Source organism: Macadamia integrifolia, chromosome 13, assembly GCF_013358625.1.
Source record: "Macadamia integrifolia cultivar HAES 741 chromosome 13, SCU_Mint_v3, whole genome shotgun sequence".
Classification (NCBI taxonomy): domain Eukaryota; kingdom Viridiplantae; phylum Streptophyta; class Magnoliopsida; order Proteales; family Proteaceae; genus Macadamia; species Macadamia integrifolia.
In genome coordinates, this window is record NC_056569.1 from 4737872 (window position 1) to 4761291 (window position 23420).

The 23420-nt window shown below is 41.9% G+C and overlaps 1 protein-coding gene across 1 annotated transcript; it reads right to left on the minus strand.

The window, feature by feature from the left end:
• Window positions 1-12836: 12836 nt before the first annotated feature.
• Window positions 12837-19920, minus strand: LOC122059845. Its single transcript, XM_042622884.1, has 2 exons — window positions 19686-19920; window positions 12837-13210 (listed from the first exon to the last, which is right to left on the minus strand). The coding sequence occupies exons 1-2, from the start codon at window positions 19918-19920 to the stop codon at window positions 12837-12839; spliced, it is 609 nt and encodes a 202-aa protein (XP_042478818.1).
• Window positions 19921-23420: the final 3500 nt, after the last annotated feature.

Here is a 23420-nt window from a genome sequence, read left to right on the forward strand (position 1 = left end):
CAATATGTGGAAACGAAGGATGTGGGTGTCTGAGCCTAGTACATAAAAAGACTTGAATATGCATGCTTAGTTATACTAAGTTGCCTATGTTACCTCTTATATAGGAAGGTTCACATGGCTCCTAGAAAATACCAAACACAGGTGGGACGGCCACCTAAATGGCCACACCGTGCTACTACATCTACTATGGGTCAGCCACCGACTTCGAAACCAAGTAGGGAAGAGGTGCCCGATACCACAACACAGGCAGCCCCTCCTACTCCACCTATACTTTCTGCCCAGGATGTAGTGTAAATTATGGGCAACATGTTGCAAGGACTACAACAACAACAAAATGTGATGATGCAAGGGTTGCAACAGCAACAACTAGATGGCAGGTCTAAATTCACATATCAATGCTGTGTTTCAGACTCGAGAGGCACAGGCTGTTCCACCCCAGACACAGCCAGTACCTAACGTTGCTCCTACCACTATTCCCCAGGCACAGCAAGTCCCATCACCAATGGATCACCACACAACCCACCCAGAGGGCTCTAATGTACATTATACCCCATGACCTGATGCACCACTAACACAGGGGAAAATGACACCACAGAGCCAAGCCATACTACCTATATCTATGGACAATGTGAAAGTGATGGAAACGTTCCAGAAGTTTAGGCCTCCCTACTTTGGTGGGATTGCGCAGGACCCTTTGGCACCCACCAAATGAGTAGAGGGAATGGAGAAGGCATTTAAGGTAATGACCCTCACTGAAGAACAAAAACTGATGTGTGCCGACTACCGACTACAAAATGAGGCAAATGCATGGTGGAAGTCCACTGAACCCATCCTAGTGGCCCTACAACCTAACCTCACATGGGAACACTTTAAAGTGGCATTCTACAACAACTACTTCCCAGACAGTGTGAAGGAGAGGAAGGAAACAGAGTTCATGGAGCTGAAACAAGGGTCCAACTTTGTATTGGAATAGCAACAAGATTTTGAGAAGTTGTTCTTCTTCGCATCTGAGCATTTGAAGGGGGATCAGGAAAAGGCGAAGAGATTTGCGAAAGGGTTAAGACCCGCTATAGAGGCTGTGTTAGTGGCTCAATACCTCCACAGTTATGCCCAGGTGGTTCATGCTGCCAACTCCATTGAGAACAAACAATGAGAGAACTATCATGCCATATAAGGGAAGAGGACAGTGGCACCTAGCAGGTTTGGTAAGGGGACATATTCTAGTGTAGCCTCAGGTCAGTATAGACAACCAGAAATATGACAAGCACCACCACCACCTAGACCCATGGTAGCACAGTCTCAGATGATCCCCTTAAGGTGTTTTTTCTATCAGCAAACGCGTCACTTTACAAGGAATTGCTCACAAAGGAGACCGGGTGACCTCTATGTAGGACCAACCAAATCAATGTAGCCGTTATCTGCCACCCGTCCAGCTCAGGCACCACAGGGAGCTAGACTGCAAGGGAAAGTGTTTGCACTGACTACTGAGGAAGCGGAGGCATCGCCTGGAGTGGTCACAGGTATCTTGCTGATATTGATGACCCCTGCATATGTTTTTTTTTATACTAGTGCATCACATTCATTTGTATCCCCCACTTTTTCCGCTAAGATGAATATCAAGCCAAAAATGTTAACACACAAGTTAGTAGTTAGCACACCGATTGGGAGTGAGGTAGGATTAGAGGAGATTTATGAGCCGTGTCCTATTCAAGTCTGTGGACGGGACATGATTGCTCATTTGATTAAATTAGAGATCCGTGACTTCGATGTTATCTTAGGTATGGATTGGTTATCCACCTATAGGGCATGTGTTTTATGTGCTGAGAAGAAAATTGTATTCAAACTTCGAGAAGGTGGTGAGTTTGTTTACAAAGGGAGAAAAGTCAAGAAATCCAAGAAACTAGTGATATCTGCACTTGAAGTGAGAAGATAACTAGAGCAAGGATGTGAAGCCTATTTGGCACTTGTGATTGACACAACTAAGGAGGGCAAGTCGGTAGAGGAAATAGAAGTAGTGAGAGAATTCTCAGACATCTTTCCTGACGACTTACCTGGACTACCCCCTGACTGAGAGACTGAATTCACTATTGATCTAATTCCTGGGGTAGCACCTATATCAAAAGCTCCATATAGGATGGCACTTTCAGAACTGAAGGAGTTGAAGGAACAATTATAAGATTTATTGGAGAAAGGGTTCATCCGACCTAGTGTGTCCCCATGGGGAGCACCGGTACTCTTTGCTAGGAAGAAGGATGGGAGTATGAGAATGTGCATAGACTATAGGGAACTCAATAAACTGACTATCAAGAATAGGTATCCGTTGCCCAGAATCGATGACCTTTTTGATCAATTGTAAGGTGCAACCACGTTCTCCAAAATTGACCTCAGATCTGGTTATCATCAACTCAAGATCAGAGAGGGTGACATCAGGAAGATAGCTTTCAGGACCCGTTATAGACACTATGAGTTCCTATTTATGCCATTTGGACTAACCAATGCCCTTTTAGTGTTCATGGAGTTGATGAATAAAGTATTCCACGATATGTTAGACAACTTTGTCATCGTGTTCATCGACGACATTTTGATCTATTCAAAGAGCCGGGAGGAACATGCTACCCATTTGAGATTTGCCCTTCAGAGATTGAGAGAGAAGCAGTTGTATGCAAAATTCAGTAAATGTGAGTTTTGGCTTACACAAGTGCATTTCTTAGGGCATGTTATCTCAGAGAAGGGCATTGAAGTTGATCCTGGAAAGGTAGAGGCTGTGGTAGAATGGGAGGAACCTAGGAATGTAGGTGAAATTCATAGCTTCTTGGCATTAGCGGGATACTACAGAAGGTTTATGAAAAATTTCTCACGCATTTCTGGACCTATGACTCGACTAACACGGAAGGGAGTGAAATTTGATTGGTCTAAGGAATGTGAAGAAAGTTTCCAGGAATTGAAGCGGAAATTAATAACACCTCCAGTACTCACTATTCCAGAATGCAACACCGGAATGGTAATATATAGTGATGCATCCAAGTTGGGCTTAGGCTGTATGTTGATGCAAAATAGAAAGGTTGTAGCATACGCATCTCGACAGCTAAAGGACTATGAAAAGAATTACCCCACTCATGACTTGGAGTTAGCAATAGTCATTTTTGCTTTAAAGATCTGGCGGCATTATTTATATGGGGAAAAGAGTGAGATCTACAGCGATCATAAGAGTTTGAAATACTTTTTCACCCAAAGGGAGCTGAATATAAGACAAAGAAGATGGTTGGAACTAATGAAGGATTATGATTGCACCATCCATTACCATCCGACGAAGGCCAACATAGTTGCTGATGCATTGAGCAGGAAGTCTCAGACTCTATCCCTAGCAACCTTGACGGTGAATGAACAGCTAATTGAGGAAGCTAGAAAAATAGATTTGGAACTACTAACAAATGAGGTGGCAGTGACCTTGGCTGCACTTATGATACAACCATCGTTAGTGGGGAAAATCCAAGCCGCCCAAGTACTAGATGAGGATCTTCAGAAAATAGTAAGTGATATCAAAGAAGGAAGATAAAAAGATTTAAATTTCAAGTTGACTAAAGATAGGGTCCTCAAGTTCAAGGATAGACTTTGCGTACCAAAGGATGAAGAGATGAGAGAATTAATATTGAAAGAAGCTCACAGTTCACCCTACTCCATCCATCCCGGTAGTACAAAAATGTACAAGGATTTGAAGAAGTCCTTTTGGTGGTGTGGCATGAAAACTGACGTGGCCACCCATGTAGCCAGATGCTTGAATTGTCAACAGATCAAAGCAGAAAGGCAAAGGCCACATGGCTTATTACAACCCTTGCCCATACCGGAATGGAAATGGGAAAATATGACCATGGATTTTGTCACAGGACTGCCATGTACTCAGAAGGGGAATGACACAATCTAGGTAATTGTAGACCGACTGACCAAGGTAGCCCACTTCATCCCTATGAAGATTACTTACTCCATGGAAAATTGGGCTCAACTGTAAGTTGATAGTATTGTCCGATTACACGGTGTACCAGCAAGCATTATCTTTGACCGCGATGCCAGATTCAACTCCAACTTTTGGAAATGTCTATAGATAGCAATAGGGACACAACTGAATTTCAGCACAGCATTCCATCCATAGACAGATGGGTAGTCAGAGAGGACTATACAGACCCTAGAGGATATGTTGCGGGCTTGTGTGTTGGATATGAGCTATAGTTGGGATGAGCACTTGTCACTCATAGAGTTCTCCTACTACAATTGCTACCAGGCTACTATAGGCATGGCACCTTATGAAGCCTAGTATGGTAAGAAATGCAAAACACCTTTGTATTGGGATGAAGTTGGAAAAAGGAGGATCCTTAGCTTGGAACTGATCCAAGCCACTTGTGAGAAAGTGGATGTAATCAGGGAGAGAATTAAGGCGGCTCAATCAAGATAGAAAAACTATGCGGATGTCAGACAGAAGCACCTAGAGTTTGAGGTGGGTGATAAAAATTTTCTAAAAGTCTCCCCAATGAGAGGAGTGAAGAGGTTTGGTAAGAAAGGAAAGCTAAGTCCTCGATACATGGGACCTTATGAGATATTGGGTCGAGTCAGAACAGTAGCTTATCGGGTCGCTATGCCACCTAAATTAGAAGGAGCTCATAATGTATTTCATGTTTCCATGCTCAAGAAGTACATTTCTGATCCAGATCATATTTTGACACATGTACCCCTGGAACTTGACGCTGATTGGAAGTATGTAGAATAGCCAGAAGAAATCATTGACCGGAGAGACCACATTCTCCGCAATCGGACTATTTCTTATGTACTAGTCAAGTGGAGGACTCACTCTAGACAAGAAGCATCTTGGAAATGTGAGGAGGAAATGAAGAAGAATATCCTCAGTTATTTGGATCACCAGGTATGTCAAATTTCATGGATGAAATTTCTTGTAAGGAGGGGGGAATGTTATACCCAAACGCTAAAACTTCCTATTTTAATATTCATGTGCGACACCGGAGGACACCAGTACTAGTGAGTACTAGGTTGCATCCGTCTTTTGCCGAGGAAGGAAGGGCGACCCCACTTGCACCTTCTACCCATGCTTAAGTAATTGGAAGGGATTTCGGACCCAAAGGGAAAGGTCAGTTGAACCTCGCACACACTAGAAACCCTAGAGAAGGCCCCAGTCAAACTAAGGAGAGATCTCCATATAAAGTGACCAGTTCAGCATTCACCAGTTGATGGTCACCGACGGATGGAGCATCCATCGGTGAACACCATACGGTGAGTGCACCGGCTAGTTTTGGGTTATCTCACCGTAGGACATGAGACCTGACGATCATGCACCCCAAACCCATTGATTAATGTGGTGGGACATCTCGAAGTGGGCCTGTTAGTGCCGAATAGCGGAATAACCTGGTATTGGGTAAAAACCCATTAATTCCCCAAATAGCCCTTAGTGGGACTTAAGTGGCTATAAATAGGGCTCCTACCATTCATTTCTTCTCCGACCAAAATAGAAAGAAGGAAAGGGAGAAAGAAGAAGAAGAAGAAGGAGAAGGAGAGCAAGGGAGGAAGGAAGGAGGAAGGCTAGGGATCCATTCTTGAGGTAAGCCCATATGCTCATCTCTCCACACACACACACATAAATCTCTCTCTCTCTCTCTCTCTCTCTCTCTCTCTCTCTCTCTCTCTCTCTCTCTCCTTCCCATTTCACTATTTATTGGAAGTAATGGAGACCCAACCATAAAGACTACATAATAGGAGGAGGAAATTAGAGTAAGAGACCTACATTGGCAAGGTTATTCACTCAACCTTGGGTTTAAGCACAAATCCCTATAAAACCCCTAACCAAAACCCTGGGATTTGGGAATTTGAGCAAATCCTCTATGACCTAACATCCTAACCTAATCCTAAGTTGGGGAAAAAGAAATTAAACCTATGTATGGTGTGTGAGAGTGATTTCATGAGCCATTAATGACTATTCCATGAGTTCAACCTAAGTCTTCCCCAATTTAGCTTAACCTAGACTTGTGTATTGAGGAAATTGGGTGTATCTTGAAACCCTATGTTGATGCACTCACTAATTTCACTAAATCTAAGCTAAGTGAAGTGTGAGGATGCCCTACATGAAAACCAACCCTAAAATCAAAAAACCCAATTTGTAAACTATACAAAAGAGGGAGAAGGGAGGAATGGAGTTAGGAAATGACACCCCACTGAAAAATACGCATTTCCACCACCATACACAGAGGCCACAGGGCCAATAGGGCTGATCTGGGCAAGAAAACCTCGATTTTAACTTCACCAACTGATGGTCACCGGCCAGCCGGTGAAGGAAGGGACCATCCACCGGTGAAAATATTACAGGATGTGCATTCCTTTCGGATTTTTCCACCGGTGAACTCACCAGCGATGATCATCCACCGGTAAGCATCCACCGGTAAAAATATTGCAGGATGTGCATTCCTTTCGGATTTATCCACCGTTAACCATCCACCAGTGAACCATTTTAAAGCAAAATTTTTATCCTTTTATTGGGGCACGAGTCCTAGTGTCCCACTCCTCTTTGAAAAACCAAATAACCTAAAAACATTATGTATCCTAGGAGTGGAACTGAGAAGTGATGGGAGCACGAAACACGAAACCATCAACTATCTACCGCCATCTAGAACACGAGGTGAGGGGATTTTGTGTGTTTTTATGGAATGCTTGCATTATAATGCATATGGGGATGGATTTTATCATTTTGCATATTATTATATTATTCTTTATGTAAAGTGTTACTGTGGCATGAGAATGTGGATTATGAATGTGCATGTGTGCGTGCATGTGTGACTAGAGTGCAGGGTGGCCAACGGTTGGTGCCGGTGGCACTGCATGCTCAGGGTGAGTGTGTGTGTGTGGGTGTGTGACTGGGGTGCAGGGTGGCCAATGGTTGGTGCCGACGGCACTACATGCTCAGGGTGAGTGTGTGTGTGTGACTGGGGTGCAGGGTGGCCAATGGTGGGTGCCAATGGCACTACATGCTCATGGTGTGTGTGAGTGTGATTGAATTGTGTTGTGGCATATTAGAATGCATTGGGCTAGGATAACCACCCTGGTGCTACAACCCTTGCCAATAGGGGTTTATGTATTGGCTAATCCTCTCGTTCGACGGTCTGTGGTTGGGGATGATTTTCGGTGACTGAGGTACGAAGATGCCAGCATCATGACAGACCCTCACGCGATGTTTGATGCGGTGATGGGTATACTCTACATGCGATGTTGGATTCGATGTAGTGGTATTGTGGGAGGGTTATTAATAGGGGTTTGCTAGGTAACGATGTGGTTCCGGAACCAGCACGCTCCTGACTCACAACTGGCGAGTATCCCTGGGGATTGATAACGTACATTCATGACTGGGGATAACACCTACGTTGTAGTAGCACTTATACCCCCTTTGGACTTAGAAATTTTTGCTTAGAATTGCTTTATAATGAATGGATCATGTCATTGCACTCATATAATTACATTAATATTGATGTGGTCGGGCATGAATATTTATACTATTGCATTTTCTTGGATTATCATAATTGCTTGTGTGTGTTACCCCTCACTGAGCTTCGTGGAAGCTCACCCCCCATTGCTGCCCCTTTTTAGATATTGATTTAGAAAACCTTGGGAAACTGTGATCGAGGTCCCAGCTCTCTACGGAGGTGACCTCTGAGATGAGGAGCTGGTTGCGCACGAGGATGGATGCGTGTGCGAAGATTGTGTATTTGGTGCACGCTGAGGATGGGAGTATCATCTTCTATTTTTTATTCTTTTGTACCTAACAGATGTAGCCCTATGGGGGCATAACTGTAATTATGATCAAGATGTGAAAACATTCTTTTTGTGTAAATATGGTAAATATCAATAGAAATCACCAGTTGATATATTTTGTTTATATTATAAGTATGTGATTTTAGAATTCATTTCATAATCTTATGAACTTATAGTATTGCATCGTGGATCCTGGATGGATTGTGGACACGTGTGCATGTCCATGTTGCCAGCCTTTAGGTGAGTGGAGGTGGGGTGTGACACATCTTAGGCCTGCCCTTACCTTTTCTAGCTCTTTCCCAACAAATCTGGTCACTCTTCCATATTGGGGCCTCCATAGGTCTTCGTTGGACATGGCCATACCACCTCAATCGGCTCTCGTGGAATTTGTCTTGGATCGGTGCAACCCCCACCTCATTTCTAATATTCTCATTCCATATCCTATCTATCTTGGTCTTCCCGCACATACCTATTAATATTTTAATTTCTTCTACACTCAGTTTGTTCACATTACTCTTCTTAGTTGCCCAACATTCTGATCCATACATCATAGCCGGTTGTATAACTGTCCTGTAAATTTTTTTTTGAGTTTAATAGGTATTCTTTTATCATATAATGCTCCTGACATTCTTATCCCTGCAAAATGTACTACCCTATTGTGTCAAAATTCCTGGAACTCTATCTTGCAGCACCAAAATCTTCCTAAGAGAATGTGTTAGACTTGATCTCAACCATGGAAATAAGAAATTTCAAGTTCAGATTCTGCTGGAAAATTGTTACTTACATGAATCAGTTAACTTTTTATACATAATAGACTATCATTGATTTATAAAACTATACTTTTGTACCAATTCCATATCCTCTTCTTTAACAAAGATTTAGAACTTATTTAATATAATACCAACCTAAAAATTATAGAAATATAATCTTGGGATAAAAAATTTAAATATCCATTATAGCCAACTGAGACCTATATAAGTTCCATAAAAATCAAATTCTGAACTATAGAATTGATTTACTCTTCCCATAGCAAAAACCCTATTTAGATTTCAGATTTCCAAAACGTTCCTATGAATATATGAAGGTTAATCCATATATATAGGGTTGAATGCACTAAACTGACTTTTCACACTTCAGACTTGAGTAAGCTTGCTGAAATTCTTTTCAAATCTTCGTGGAACAAGGTTGCAGTAACAATTATAGCAAAGTGTTCCTCTTTCTCTCTCTACTCTAAGCAACAATTATGTGTGCTCCATTGTAAAATAGAAGAAGAGAATGAAGTAGTGCAGCCCTCTTCTTCTCTAGAAACAATAGAAAAGAAAACAGCCCTCCCTTGGTGATCCATGGTTCCCCTCAATTTCCCCCTTTTTCATATAATTATTTTCTTTATAAAATTTCTCCTCTCACTCCACGATTTTGGGATAACTGCCTTTCTCTCTAAATCCCTATTTATTAAATATGAATATCCACCCCTCACTCCATGATTTTGGAATAACGGCCTCCTTCTTCCGTCCTCTCTCAAACGTGGGGAATCCCTTACAACTTCCTCCTTTTTCTCTCCCCTTCCAATTCTCCTTTTTCTCTTTCCTTGTTGGATACAACCACTCCCTCTCCTCAAGGTGAGAGTTATCTACTTACCTTAATTTACTCCAATGAATCGTGAAGTCTCCTACTTTAAATTTGAAATCTTTCTCTTAAAATTCCAAGTGGGTCACACAAATTTCCCAAAACAAAAATACAACTTAAATTCCTCTTTTTTTCACTTCATAGGATTTGTACCCTTAACTTCTTCTTTAGACATAAGGTCTTAACCACTAGACTAGCTGCTTAGATGCTATAAGATCCAAAAATAACAATATATATTTTATGATAGACAATAGACCAAACAACATATACTACTACACTACCAATCTACATAATAAAGCATATTACCTTTCGTGCACATTATTGCAGCAAAAAAATTAATTCCGCAGCTAGTCACAGGTAATAAACCTAGGAAAAAGTGCAAAAGTCCGAATTAGCCCTATCTTTAAAGTTAGGATATTACATCCCTCCTCCCTTTTAAAAATTTCGTCCTCGAAATTTACATACCTGGATCTTTGAAAAGTTGTAGATATTTGGATCGCATATCATCCTCATTTTCCCATGGAGCCTCATGAATTCTATGATTATTCCAAAGAACTTTCACGTATGATATAGTGTGGTTACGTAGGACTTGCTCTTTGCGATCCAAAATCTGGATAGGGATTTCTTTATATGATGGATCTTCTTTTAACGGTACTGGTTCATAGCTCAAAATATGCGATGGGCCTGCAACATATTTCTTGAGCAATGAGATGTGAAAAACATCATGAACTCTGACTAATGCTGGGGGTAGTGCAAGTCGGTAAGCCACTGGTCTAACCCTCTGTAAAATTTCAAATGGGCCAATAAATTTGGGACTGAGCTTCCCTTTCTTACCAAATCTTACTACTCCCTTCAATGGTGCAATCTTGAGAAATACACAATCTCCTATCGTGAACTCTAGGTCCTTCCTTCTTGTATCTACATATCTTTTCTATCTATGTTGTGCCGCTTTGATTCGCTTTTAAATGAGCTGCACTTTTTCTTGAGTTTCCTGTACAATTTCTAGTCCCAAAACTTTCCGTTCACCAACCTCATCCCAATGTAGAGAGAACGGCACTTCCTCCCATACAATGCTTTATATGGGGCCATCCCTATAGTCACTTGAAAACTATTGTTATAAGAAAATTCGACCAAAGGTAGATGTTTTCCCAGCTTCCTTTAAAATCCATAGCATACGCTCTAAGCATGTCCTCCAGAACCTGAATCATCCTTTCTGATTTCCTGTCTGTTTATGGGTGAAATGTTGTGCTAAACTTCAATTTTGTCCCAAGTACTTCATGTAGATTCTTCCAAAATCTGGATGTGAACCTCGAGTCTCTGTCTTACACTATAGACACTGGTACTCCATGCAATCTGACGATCTCATCTATGTACAACTGGGTCAATTTCTCTAAGGAGTATCTCATGGAGTAGGTAAGAAAATGGGCCGACTTTCTTAGATGGTCTACTACAACCCATACTACATCATGTCCCTTAGGAGTTTTTGGCAACGCAGTGAAAAAATCTGTACTGATATGATCCCATTTCCATTGCGGAGTATCTAATGGATGTAGAAGTCCTAATGTTCTATGGTGTTTTACCTTCACCTGTTGATAGGTTAAGCATTTCTCTATATACTATGCAATATCCCTCTTTATATTGTTCTACCAGTAATGGTCGTTCAGATCCCGGTACATCTTAGTACTACCTGGATGTACAGTGTAAGGTGAGTGATGAGCATCTTTCAATATCAGCTCTCTCAACTCTATATCCTCAGGTACACACAGGCAAGTTCCATTTTTAATAATTCCATCCTCTGAAGTTTGAAACTATGTCTTCCTTCCTGCCTGGTTCTCATCCTTGATCTTGATTATTAAAGGGTCAGTCATTTGAGCTGCTTTAATCCTTTCAATCAATGATGGCTGAATAGTTAGTCTCGCTAATAGTATAGTAGGGCAACTTACTACTAACTTCAAATCCATGCTTTTGATATCCTCCTTAAGATGTCACTGCTCAGTTAGTATGGCTGCTGAGAGTCCTTGCGACTTCTTGCTCAGTGCATCAGCTACTACATTAGCTTTCCCTGGGTGGTAGTGTATATCACAGTCGTAATCATTGATCAGTTCTAACCACCTTCTCTGTCTCATGTTCAGCTCTTTCTAGGTGAAAAAGTATTTCAAGCTCTTATGATCAGTATATATTTCACACTTCTCACCATATAGCTAGTGTCTCCAAATCTTGAGTGCGAAGACAACTGCTGCTAGCTCCAAATCATGGGTAGGATAATTCTTCTCTTAATCTTTTAATTGTCTTGAAGCATAGGCTACTACCTTTCCATGTTGCATGAGTACACAACCTAATCTCCCAGTGAAACATCACTATATATTACCATTCCTCCTGCTCCAGAATGGGTGCTGACACCAATCTCTTCTTCAGTTCGTGAAAACTCTTCTCACATTCCTCAGACCATTCAAATTTTACACTCTTCTTTGTAAGTATAGTCAGAGGTGTAGCAATGCTAGAGAAACCTTCAATGAATCTCCTATAATAACCAGCCATACCCAGGAAACTTATAATTTCTACAACTGTAGTTGGTCTAGCCCAATCAATTACTACCTTTACCTTTGTAGGATCTATAGAAATCCCACTTGTTGAGATCATATGGCCTAAGAATCCCACTTGATCAAGCCAAAATTCACATTTACTTAGCTTGGCATATAATTGCTTCTCCTTCAATCTCTGCAATACAATTCTTAGATGTTCTTCATGATCCCTCTTGCTTTTGGAGTAAATCAAAATGTCATCAATAAAAACTATAACAAACATGTCCAGACAATTATGGAATACACTGTTCATTAGATCCATGAAAGCAGCTGGTGCATTAGTCAACCCAAATGGCAAGACAACAAACTCAAAGTGGCCATATCGGGTCTTGAACGCTGTTTTAGGTATGTCTTCTCCCTTAATCTTCAGTTGGTGATAACCAGATATGAGGTCTATCTTGGAGAAAATACTTGCACCCTACAACTGTTCAAATAGGTCATCAATCCTAGGTAGAGGATATCTGTTCTTGATGGTGACCTTATTCAATTCTCGGTAGCCAATGCACAGCCTCAAGGTCCCATCTTCTTTTTCACAAATAGCACTGGTGCTCCCCATAGAGACACACTTGGCCTGATATACCCTTTCTCAAGTAGCTCTTGAATCTGTTCTTTCAATTCTTTCAATTCCATCGGAGCCATCCGATAAGGTGCTTTAGAGATCGACGCTGTACCAGGTGTTAAATCAATAGAAAATTCTATCTCTCTGTTAGGTGGTAATCAAACAAGTTCATTACGAAATACATCTGGGAAATCTCTGACAATATCAATGTCTCCCAAGTCTCGTTTCTTCTTCACATCCACTATAGAGGCTAGAAAACCTTTACATCCCTAGTTGAGTAACTTCTTAGCTTTCACAACTGAAATCAATGGTATTGATGGTGTACCCATTTTCAACCCAGTAAATTTGAATTCTAATCCATCACTAGGTCTAAAAATAATCTCCTTCTCATGGCAGTGTATGCTAGCATTATAAGTTGATAACCAATCCATGCCAAGGATAACATCAAAGTTTGTCATGTCTAGGAGGATCACATTTGCAAACATGCTCCTATTCTCAATCTGAACTAGACAAGACTCAAATACAGTGTCTTCCACCAAAGTCTTTCTAGAACGTAGAGTCACTAAAAGTTCAAGTTTTAGTGGGCTAGGGTCAATTCCTACCCTTTTAGCAAAAGACTTTGATGGGAATGAGTGTGTCGAACCTGAATCAAATAATACATAGGCAGGTTATGAAGAAATATTTATAGTACCTGAAACATATTCTAGGTTTGAGTGTATTTTATCACACCCCGCCTCCACTCACCTGAAGGCTGGTGACATGGACACGCACGTGTCCACAATCCATCCAGGATCCACGATGCAGTACTTTAAGTTCATAAGATTATGAAATGAATTATAAAATCACATACTTATAATATAAACAAAATATATCAACTGGTGTTTTCTATTGCTATTTGCCATATTTACACAAAAAGAATGTTTTCACATCTAGATCATAATTATAGTTATGCCACCTATTGGGCTACATCTGTTAAGCATATAAAGAATCAAAAATAGAAGATGATACTCCCATCCTCAGTGTGCTCCAAATGCACAATCATCGCACACGCATCCATCTTCGTGCATAACCAGCTCCTCATCCCAGAGGTCACCTCCGTGGAGAGCCAAAACCTTGATCATAGTTTCCAAAGGATTTCCTGAATTAACATCTAAAAAGGGGCAACAATGGGGGGTGAGCTTCCACGAAGCTCAGTGAGGGGTAACACACACAAGCAATCATGATAATCCAAGAAAATGCAATAGTATAAATATTCATGCCCGACCACATCAATATGAATGCAATGACATGATTCATTTATTATCAAGCAATTCTAAGCAATAATTTCTAAGTCCAAAGGAGGTATAAGTGCTACTGCAATGTAGGTGTTTCCCCAGTCATAAATGTACATTATCAGTCCCCAGGGATACTAGCTAGTTGCGAGTCAGGAGCCTGCTGGTTTCAGAACCACATCGTTACCCGGGAAACCGCTATTACTAACCCTCCCATAATACCACTACATCGAATCAAGGACTGTCAGACGAGAGGATTAGCCAATACATAAACCCCTACTGGAAAGGGTTGTACCACCAGGGTGGTTATCCTAGCCCAATGCATTCTAATATGCCACAACATAATTCAATCACACTCACACACTCACACACACCCTGAGCATACGGTGCTGCCGGCACCCACCATTGACCACCCTGCACCCCAGTCACACACACACTCACCCTGAGCATACAATACCACCGGCACCAACCGTTGGCCACCCTACACCTCAGTCACACACACACACGCACGCATGCACAATCATAATCAACATTCTCAAGCCACATCAACACTTTACATAAGGAATAATATAATAATATAAAAAATGATAAAATTCATCCACATATGCATTATGATGCAAGCATTCCATAGAAACACACAAAATCCCCTCACCTCGTGTTCTAGATGGCGGTAGACAGTTGACGGTTTTGTGTTGCGTGTTCCCATCACTTCTCGGTTCCACTCCTAGGATACATAGTGTTTTCAGGTTATTCAGTTATTCATAGAGGAGTGGGACACTGAGACTCGTGCCCCAAATAAAAGGATTAAAAATTAACTTTAAAATGGTTCACCGGTGGATGATCATCCGTCGGTGAGTTCACCGATGGATAAATCCGAAAGGAATGCACATCCTGTAATATTTTCACCGGTGGATGCTTACCGGTGGATGATCATCCATCGATGTGTTCACCGGTGGACAAATCCGAAAGGAATGCACATCCTATAATATTTTCACCGGTGGATGGTCCCTGCCTTCACCGGTTGGCCGGTGACTATCAGCCGGTGAAGTTAAAATCAGGGTTTTCTTACCCAGATCAGCCCTATTGGCCCTATGGCCTCTGTGTATGGTGGTGGAAATGCGTATTTTTCAGTGGGGTGTCATTTCCCAACTCCATTCCTCCCTTCTCCCTCTTTTGTATAGTTTACAAATTGGGTTTTGTGATTTTAGGGATGGTTTTCATGTAGGGCATCCTCACACACTTCACTTAGCTTAGATTTAGTGAAATTAGTGAGTGGATCAACATAGGGTTTCAAGATACACCCAATTTCCCCAATACACAAGTCTAGGTTAAGCTAAATTGGTGAAGACTTAGGTTGATCTCATGGAATGGTCATTAATGGCTCATGAAATCTCTCTCACACACCATACATAGGTTTAATTTCATTTTTCCCAACTTAGGATTAGCTTAGGATGTTAGGTCATAGAGGATTTGTTTAAATTCCCAAATCCAAGGGTTTTGGGTAGGGGTTTCATAGGGATTTGTCCTTAGACCCAAGGTTGAGTGAATAACCTTGCCAATGTAGGTCTCTTACTCTAATTTCCTCCTCCCATTATATAGTCTTTATGGTTAGGTAGGTGGGATTTGGTTGGGTCTCCATTACTTCCAATAAAGAGTGAAATGGGAAGGAGAGAGAGAGAGAGAGAGAGAGAGAGATTTATGTGTGTGTGTGGAGAGATGAGTATATGGGCTTACCTCAAGAATGGAGCCCTAGCCTTCCTCCGTCCTTCCTCCCTTGCTCTCCTTCTCCTTCTTCTTCCTCTTCTTTCTCCCTTTCCTTCTTTCTATTTTGGTAGGAGAAAAAATGAATGGTAAGAGCCCTATTTATAGCCACTTAAGTCCCACTAAGGGCTATTTGGGGAATTAATGGGTTTTTACCCAATACTGGATTATTCCGCTATTCGGCACTAACGGGCCCGCTTCGAGACGTCCCGCCACATTAATCAACTTCCAAACACATTGCTCTATTAATGTGGATGGGTTTGGGGTGCACGATCGTGAGGTCTCAGATCCCATGGTGAAATAACCTAAAACTAGCCTGTGCACTCACCTTATTGTGTTCACCGGTGGATTCTCCATCTGCCGGTGACTATCAGCCGGTGAAGGCTGAACTGGTCACTTTGTATGGAGATCTCTCCTCTGCCTGAGTGGGGCCTTCTTTAGGGTTTCTAATGTGTGTGAGGTTCAATTGACCTTTCCCTTCAGGTCTGGAATCCCTTCCAATTACTTAAGCATGGGTAGCAAGTGCAAGTGGGGTTGCCCTTCCTTCCTCGGCGAAAGACGGATGCAACCCAATACTCACTGGTACTGGTGTCCTCCAGTGTCGCACCTGAACATTAAAATAGGAATTTTTAGGGTTTAGGTATAACATTCCCCCCTCCTTACAAGAAATTTCATCCTTGAAATTTGACGTACCTGGTGATCCAAATAACTAATGATATCTCTTCTTCATTTCCTCCTCCCGTTCCCAAGATGTTTTTTTTTCTGGAATGATTCCTCCACTTGACTAGTACATAAGAAATAGTCCGATTGCAGAGAATGTGGTCTCTCTAGTCAATAATTTCTTCTGGCTGTTCTACGTACTTCCAATCAGTGTCAAGTTCCAAGGGTACATGTGTCAAAATATGAGCTGGATCGGAAACGTACTTCTTGAACATGGAAACATGAAATACATTTTGAGCTCTTTCTAATTCGGGTGGCATAGCGACCCAGTAAGCTACTATTCTGACTCGACTCAATATTTCATAAGGTCCCATGTATCGAGGACTTAGCTTTCCCTTCTTGCCAAACCTCTTCACTCCTCTCATTGGGGAGACTTTCAGAAAAAATTTATCACGCACCTCAAACTCTAGGTGTTTCCGTCTGACATCCGTATAGTTTTTCTATCTTGATTGAGCCGCCTTAATTCTCTCCCTGATTACATCCACTTTCTCACAAGTGGCTTGGATCAGTTTCGGGACTAGGATCCTCCTTTCTCCAACTTCATCCCAATACAAAGGCATTCTGCATTTCTTACCATACTGGGCTTCATAAGGTGCCATGCCTATAGTAGCTTGGTAGCTATTGTTGTAGGAGAACTCTATGAGTGACAAGTGCTCATCCCAACTATAGCTCATATCCAACACATAAGCCCGCAACATATCCTCTAGGGTCTATATAGTTCTCTCTGATTGCCCATCTGTCTGTGGATGGAATGCCATGCTGAAATTCAGTTGTGACCCCATTACTTTCTGTAGACATTTCCAGAAGTTGGAGGTGAATCTGGCATCATGGTCAGAGAAAATGCTTGCCGGTACACCGTGTAATCAGATAATATTGTCAATATATAGTTAAGCCAAATTTTCCATAGAGTAAGTAATTCTCATAGGGATGAAGTGGGCCACCTTAGTCAGTCAGTCTACAATTACCCAGATTGTGTCATTCCCCTTTTCAGTACACGGCAATTCTGTGACAAAATCCATGGTAGTGTTTTCCCACTTCCATTCTAGTACGGGTAGGGATTGTAATAAGCCATGTGGCCTTTGCCTTTCTACTTTGATCGGTTAGCAATTCAAGCACTTGGCTACATGGGTGGCTACGTCAGTTTCCATGCCACACCACCAATAGGACCTTTTTAAATCCTTGTACATTTTCGTACTACCAGGATGGATTGAGTAGGGTGAACTGTGAGCTTCTTTCAATATTAATTCCCTCATCTTTTCATCCTTTGGTACGCAAAGTCTATCCATGAACTTGAGGACCCCATCTTTAGTCAACTTGAAATTTAAATCTTTTTGTCTTCCTTCTTTGATATCACTTACTATTTTATGAAGATCCTCATCCAGTACTTGGGCGGCTTGGATTTTCCCCACTAACGATGGTTGTATCATAAGTGCAGCCAAGGTCACTGCCACCTCATTCGTTAGTAGTTCCAAATCCATTCTTCTAGCTTCCTTAATCAGCTGTTCATTCACCGTCAAGGCTGCTAGGGATAGAGTCTGAGACTTCCTGCTCAATGCATCTGCCACTACATTGGCCTTCCTCAGATGGTAATGGATGGTGCAATCATAATCCTTCATCAGTTCCAACCATCTTCTTTGTCTCATATTCAGCTCCTTTTGGGTGAAAAAGTATTTCAAACTCTTATGATCGCTGTAGATCTTACTCTTTTCCCCATATAAATAATGCCGCCAGATCTTTAAAGCAAAAATGACCACTTCTAACTCCAAGTGATGAGTGGGGTAATTCTTTTCATAGTCCTTCAGTTGTCGAGGTGCGTATGTTACAACCTTGCCATTTTGCATCAACACAGAGCATAAGCCCAACTTGGATGTATCACTATATACTACCATTCCGGCACTGCCTTCTGGAATAGTGAGTACTGGAGCTGTTATTAATTTCTGCTTCAATTCCTAAAAACTTTCTTCACATTCCTTAGACCATTCAAATTTCACTCCCTTTTGTGTTAGTCGAGTCATAGGTCCAGAAATGCTTGAGAAATTTTCAATGAACCTACTGTAGTATCCTGCTAAGCCCAGGAAGCTACAAATTTCACCTACATTCTTAGGTGCCTCCCATTCTACCACAACCTCTACCTTTCTAGGATCAACTTCAATGCCCTTCTCTGAGAAAACATGCCCTAAGAAATGCACTTGTGTAAGCCAAAACTCACATTTATTGAATTTTGCATATAACTACGTCTCTCTCAATCTCTGAAGGGCAAATCTCAAATGGGTAGTATGTTCCTCCTAGCTCTTCGAATAGATCAAAATGTCATCGATGAACACGATGACAAAGTTGTCTAACATATCGTGAAATACTCTATTCATCAACTCCATGAACACTACAGGGGCATTGGTTAGTCCAAATGGCATAACTAGGAGCTCATAGTGTCCATAACGGGTCCTGAAAGCTGTCTTCCTGATGTCACCCTCTCTGATCTAGAGTTGATGATAACCAGATCTGAGGTCAATTTTGGAGAACATGGTTGCACCTTGCAATTGATCAAAAAGTTCATCGATTCTAGGCAACGGATACCTATTCTTGATAGTCAGTTTATTGAGTTCCCTGTAGTCTATGCACATTCTCATACTCCCATCCTTCTTCCTAGCAAAGAGTACCGGTGCTCCCCATGGGGACACACTAGGTCGGATGAACCCTTTCTCCAATAAATCTTGTAATTGTTCCTTCAACTCCTTCAGTTCTGAAAGTGCCATCCTATATGGAGCTTTTGATACAGGTGTTGCCCCAGGAATCAAATCAATAGTGAATTTAGTCTCCCGATTCGGGGGTAGTCCAAGTAAGTCGTCAGGAAAGATGTCTGAGAATTCTCTCACTACTTCTATTTCCTCTACCGACTTGCCCCCTTAGTTGTGTCAATCACATATGCCAAATGAGCCTCACATCCTTGCTCTAGTTATCTTCTCACTTCAAGTGCAGATATCACAAGTTTCTTGGACTTCTTGACTTTTCTCCCTTTGTAAACAAACTCACCTCCTTCTCAAAGTTTGAATACAATTTTCTTCTCAACACATAAAACACATACCCTATAAGCTGATAACCAATCCATACCTAAGATAACATCGAAGTCACGCATCTCTAATTTAATCAAATGAGAAATCATGTCCCGTCTACAGACTTGAATAGGACACGACTCATGAATCTCCTCTAATCCTACCTCACTCCCAGTTGGTGTGCTAACTACTAACTTATGTGTTAACATTTTTGGCTTGATATTCATCTTAGAGGCAAAAGTGGGGGATACAAATGAATGTGATGCACTAGTGTCAAACAAAACATATGCAGGGGTCATCAATATCAACAAGATACCTGTGACCACTCCAGGCGATGCCTTCGCTTCCACAATAGTTAGTGCAAACACTTTCCTTTGCAATTTAGCTCCCTGTGGTGCCTGAGTCGGACGGGTGGCAGATAATGGCTGCACTGATCTGGCTGGTCCTACATAGGGGTCACCTGATCTCCTCTGTGAGCAATTCCTTGCAAAGTGACCTGTTTGCTGACAGACAAAACACCTTAATGGGACCGTCTGAGACTGTGCTACCATGGGTCTAGATGGTGGTGGTTCTTGTCCTATTTTTAGTCCTCTATACTGACTTGAGGTTGCACTAGAATATGTCCCCTTACCAAACCTGCTAGGTGCCACTATCCTCTTCCCTTGTATGGCATGATAGTTCTCTCTTTGTTTGTCCTCAATGGATTTGGCAGCCTGAACCACCTGGGCATAACGGTGGAGGTACTGTGCCACTAAAATAGCCCCTATAGCGGGTCTTTACCCTTTCTCAAATCTCTTCGCCTTTACATGATTCCCCTTCAAATGCTCAGGTGTGAAGAAGAACAACTTCTCAAAATCTTGTTGATATTCCAATACAGAGTTGGACCCTTGTTTCAGCTCCATGAACTCTGTTTCCTTCCTCTCCCTCACACTGTCTAGGAAGTAGTTGTTGTACAACACCACTTTAAAGTGTTCCCATGTGAGGTTAGGTTGTAGGGCCACTAGGATGGGTTCAGTGGACTTCCACCATGCATTTGCCTCATCTTGTAGTTGGTAGTCGGCACACATCAGTTTTTGTTCTTCAGTGAGGGTCATTACCTTAAATGCCTTCTCCATTCCATCTACCCATTTGGTGGGTGCCAAAAGGTCCTGCACAATCCCACCAAAGTAGGGAGGCCTAAACTTCTGGAACGTTTTGATCACTTTCACATTGTCCATAGTTATAGGCAGTATGGCTTAGCTCTATGGTGTCATTTGCCCCTGTGTTAGTGGTGCATTAGGTCGTGGGGCATAATGTACATTGGAGCCCTATGGGTAGGTTGTGTGGTGAGCCATTGGTGTTGGGACTTGCTGTGCTTGGGGAATAGTGGTAGGAGCAACGTTAGGTACTGGCTACGTCTGGGGTGGAACAGCCTGTGCCTTTCGAGTCTAAAACACAGCATTGATCTGTGCATTTTGACCCGTCATAAACTCCAGTTCCTATTGTTACAACCCTTGCATCATCACATTTTGTTTCCCATAATTGACACTACATCCTGGGTAGAAAGTATAGGTGGAGCAGGAGGGACTGCCTGTGCTGTGGCATCGGGCACCTCTTCACTACTTGGTTCCGAAGTCGGTGGCTGACCCATAGTAGATGTAGTAGCATGGCGTGGCCGTTTAGGCGGCCGTCCCACCTAAGTTTGGAATTTTCTAGGAGCCATGTGAACCTTTCTGTATAAGAGGTAACATAGGCAACTTAGTACAATTGAGCATGCATATTCAAGTCTTTTTATGTACTAGGCTCAGACACTCACATCCTTCGTGTCCACATATTGAGGGAAGGAAATATGTAAAATAGACCCACACATATAAAGAAAAGAAAATAAATTCTCACCTTTTTACCTTCACCAGTGGATGCTCACCGGTGGATGGTAATTATTTCACTAGCCAGCCGGTGAACACTTTTACTGTCTTTTAAAAGGGCTAGCCGAGAACTCCCATTTTCACCATAACCTCTTCCTTTTCTTGCGAAGAACGATCGGAGAGCTCTCCCAAGGTTGGAAGAACATCATCCGGTGATCTTTGACCCCAATCCATGCCATATTTCGTGTAAAAGGTAAGGTTTTCCTCCCATTTTGCTAGATTTTCCATTTTCCCCAAATTTTCTTCTCTATGAAAGCCTAACTAGGGATTTATGTGAAATTTCTTGCATTATTTTCAAATGTTTCTTTCCTTTTGTATACACTTAGTTGGATATGTATATTTGTTGTGTTTGTATGCAGCCATGAGTTCTAGAAGAGATACATGCAATCAAAATGTTGTAGGACAGATTCCAGCTCCTCCAGAACCCAACTTTGACAAATTTTGGTTTAACTCTGTGGAAAGTGCGCAGAAATGGGGGGTGTTTGGAAGTAAACTTATGGATTTTTGGAAGGCAATATTGCATAGTCAGATGCCTTCCTTTGGTGTAACGAGGTGGTTCCAGGCACTAGGTTGGTCACCCCTCTTGGACCTGGGGGACAGATGTTATCCTCGCTTGGTCTAAATGTTCTTTTGCAATTTGAGGGGTGAGGAAGTGGGAGAGAATGATTATCATCTCACGAGCCAAGTTATGGGAGTAGACCTCTCCTTCACCACAGCCGAGTTTGGTGCTATTACTAGGATTTCAAGCGCCGGGGAGAGTGTATATTGTGCTCCCAAGACTAGAAGGGGAGCTTTCATGCCCCAAGATAGTTTAGATGAGATGTGTCAGCAGTTGACTGGAACCACTGGTGCCCAAGGTGCTTTGTAGGGTAGTTCAGTTAAACATATTACCAGCTAGAGGTCATTTCAATGAAGTTTCTCTTCTCCAGGCCTATGTTACCCTTTGCTTGTATGTGGGTCACCAGATCAACCCCCCATACCTATTGATGTGGCATATGGCATACCAGGCGAAGTACCCAAAGGACGGAAATTTACTTTATGAAAATCTCCTTACTAGTACTTTCATACACTTTGGGGTCCCCTATGCTGACGAGCCTATAGATGGAGCCAAGAGATATCCTTTCGATTTACACTCCTTAGTGAAGATGAAGGTTGACCCTAATGATGATAGTGATGCTGAGGGGGTGCCGGTAATGGTCTTTATAAGAGGTGACCAGGGTATGGATGTGGAAAACGACGAGAAGGCCGAGAAGAGCGAGGAAGTTGGGGAGGATAGTGAAGATGATGGACCTCCATTGCGTCAAGGCCGTAGGGGAACTACCCCACCTCCTCCTTACACTTCATCTCAATATGCTGGTGGAGCTTCTTCTTTGACCGCACCAGGTGATGCAGTCGGTTGGGATCGGGTGATGCAGGCTATGGAAATAGGTTTTTGGGGTCTGAATACCCGTATGGATAGCATTGATGATAGGGTCACTCATCTGGGGGTATGGACCCATAGGTGGGACACTTACTTCGGGCTAGTAGATACTACTCCAGTTTCTTCGGTACCACCCAGTGATCCACCCCAGCAGTAGTTTTTCCTAGGTCCTCCAATCTTTCAGTCTTATTCTTAGGATTGTGATCCTTTTATGTTTTATTTGTGTTATTAGTGTTATTAACTTGAAAGTTGTTCAGCAGGTAGTTATCGTCTATGTAATTGGCTCCTAGTTAAGTCTTGTATTCTCCACTCTCAAAGTTGTAAGCTGAATTTGTCATTAATGAAATTATCAGTGTTATCGGCTTCTATCTTCAATTTGTCTCCTATGTGTGAACTATGATTTATATACTTATCTTTAAGCTTTTATTTATAACCTAATCACCAGTAGTCCTAACATTTCATAAGTTTATGACTTAAAGTAGAGTATCGTGCTCTAATACCACTCATTGTCACACCCCGCCTCCACTCACCTGAAGGCTGGCGACATGGACACGCACACTTGTCCACAATCCATCCAGGATCCACGATGTAGTACTTTAAGTTCATAAGATTATGAAATAAATTCTAAAATCACATACTTATAATATAAACAAAATATATCAACTGGTGTTTTCTATTACTATTTACCATATTTACACAAAAAGAATGTTTTCACATCTGGATCATA

Excerpts from the sequence above, each read along its gene's own strand:
- LOC122059845 (XM_042622884.1), bottom strand. The coding sequence starts at position 19,920 with ATGGTAGCACAGTCTCAGACGGTCCCATTAAGGTGTTTTGTCTGTCAG. Across the intron at positions 13,211-19,685 it reads ATCGCCTGGAGTGGTCACAG|GTTCGACACACTCATTCCCA; the intron begins GTATCTTGTTGA and ends TATTTGATTCAG.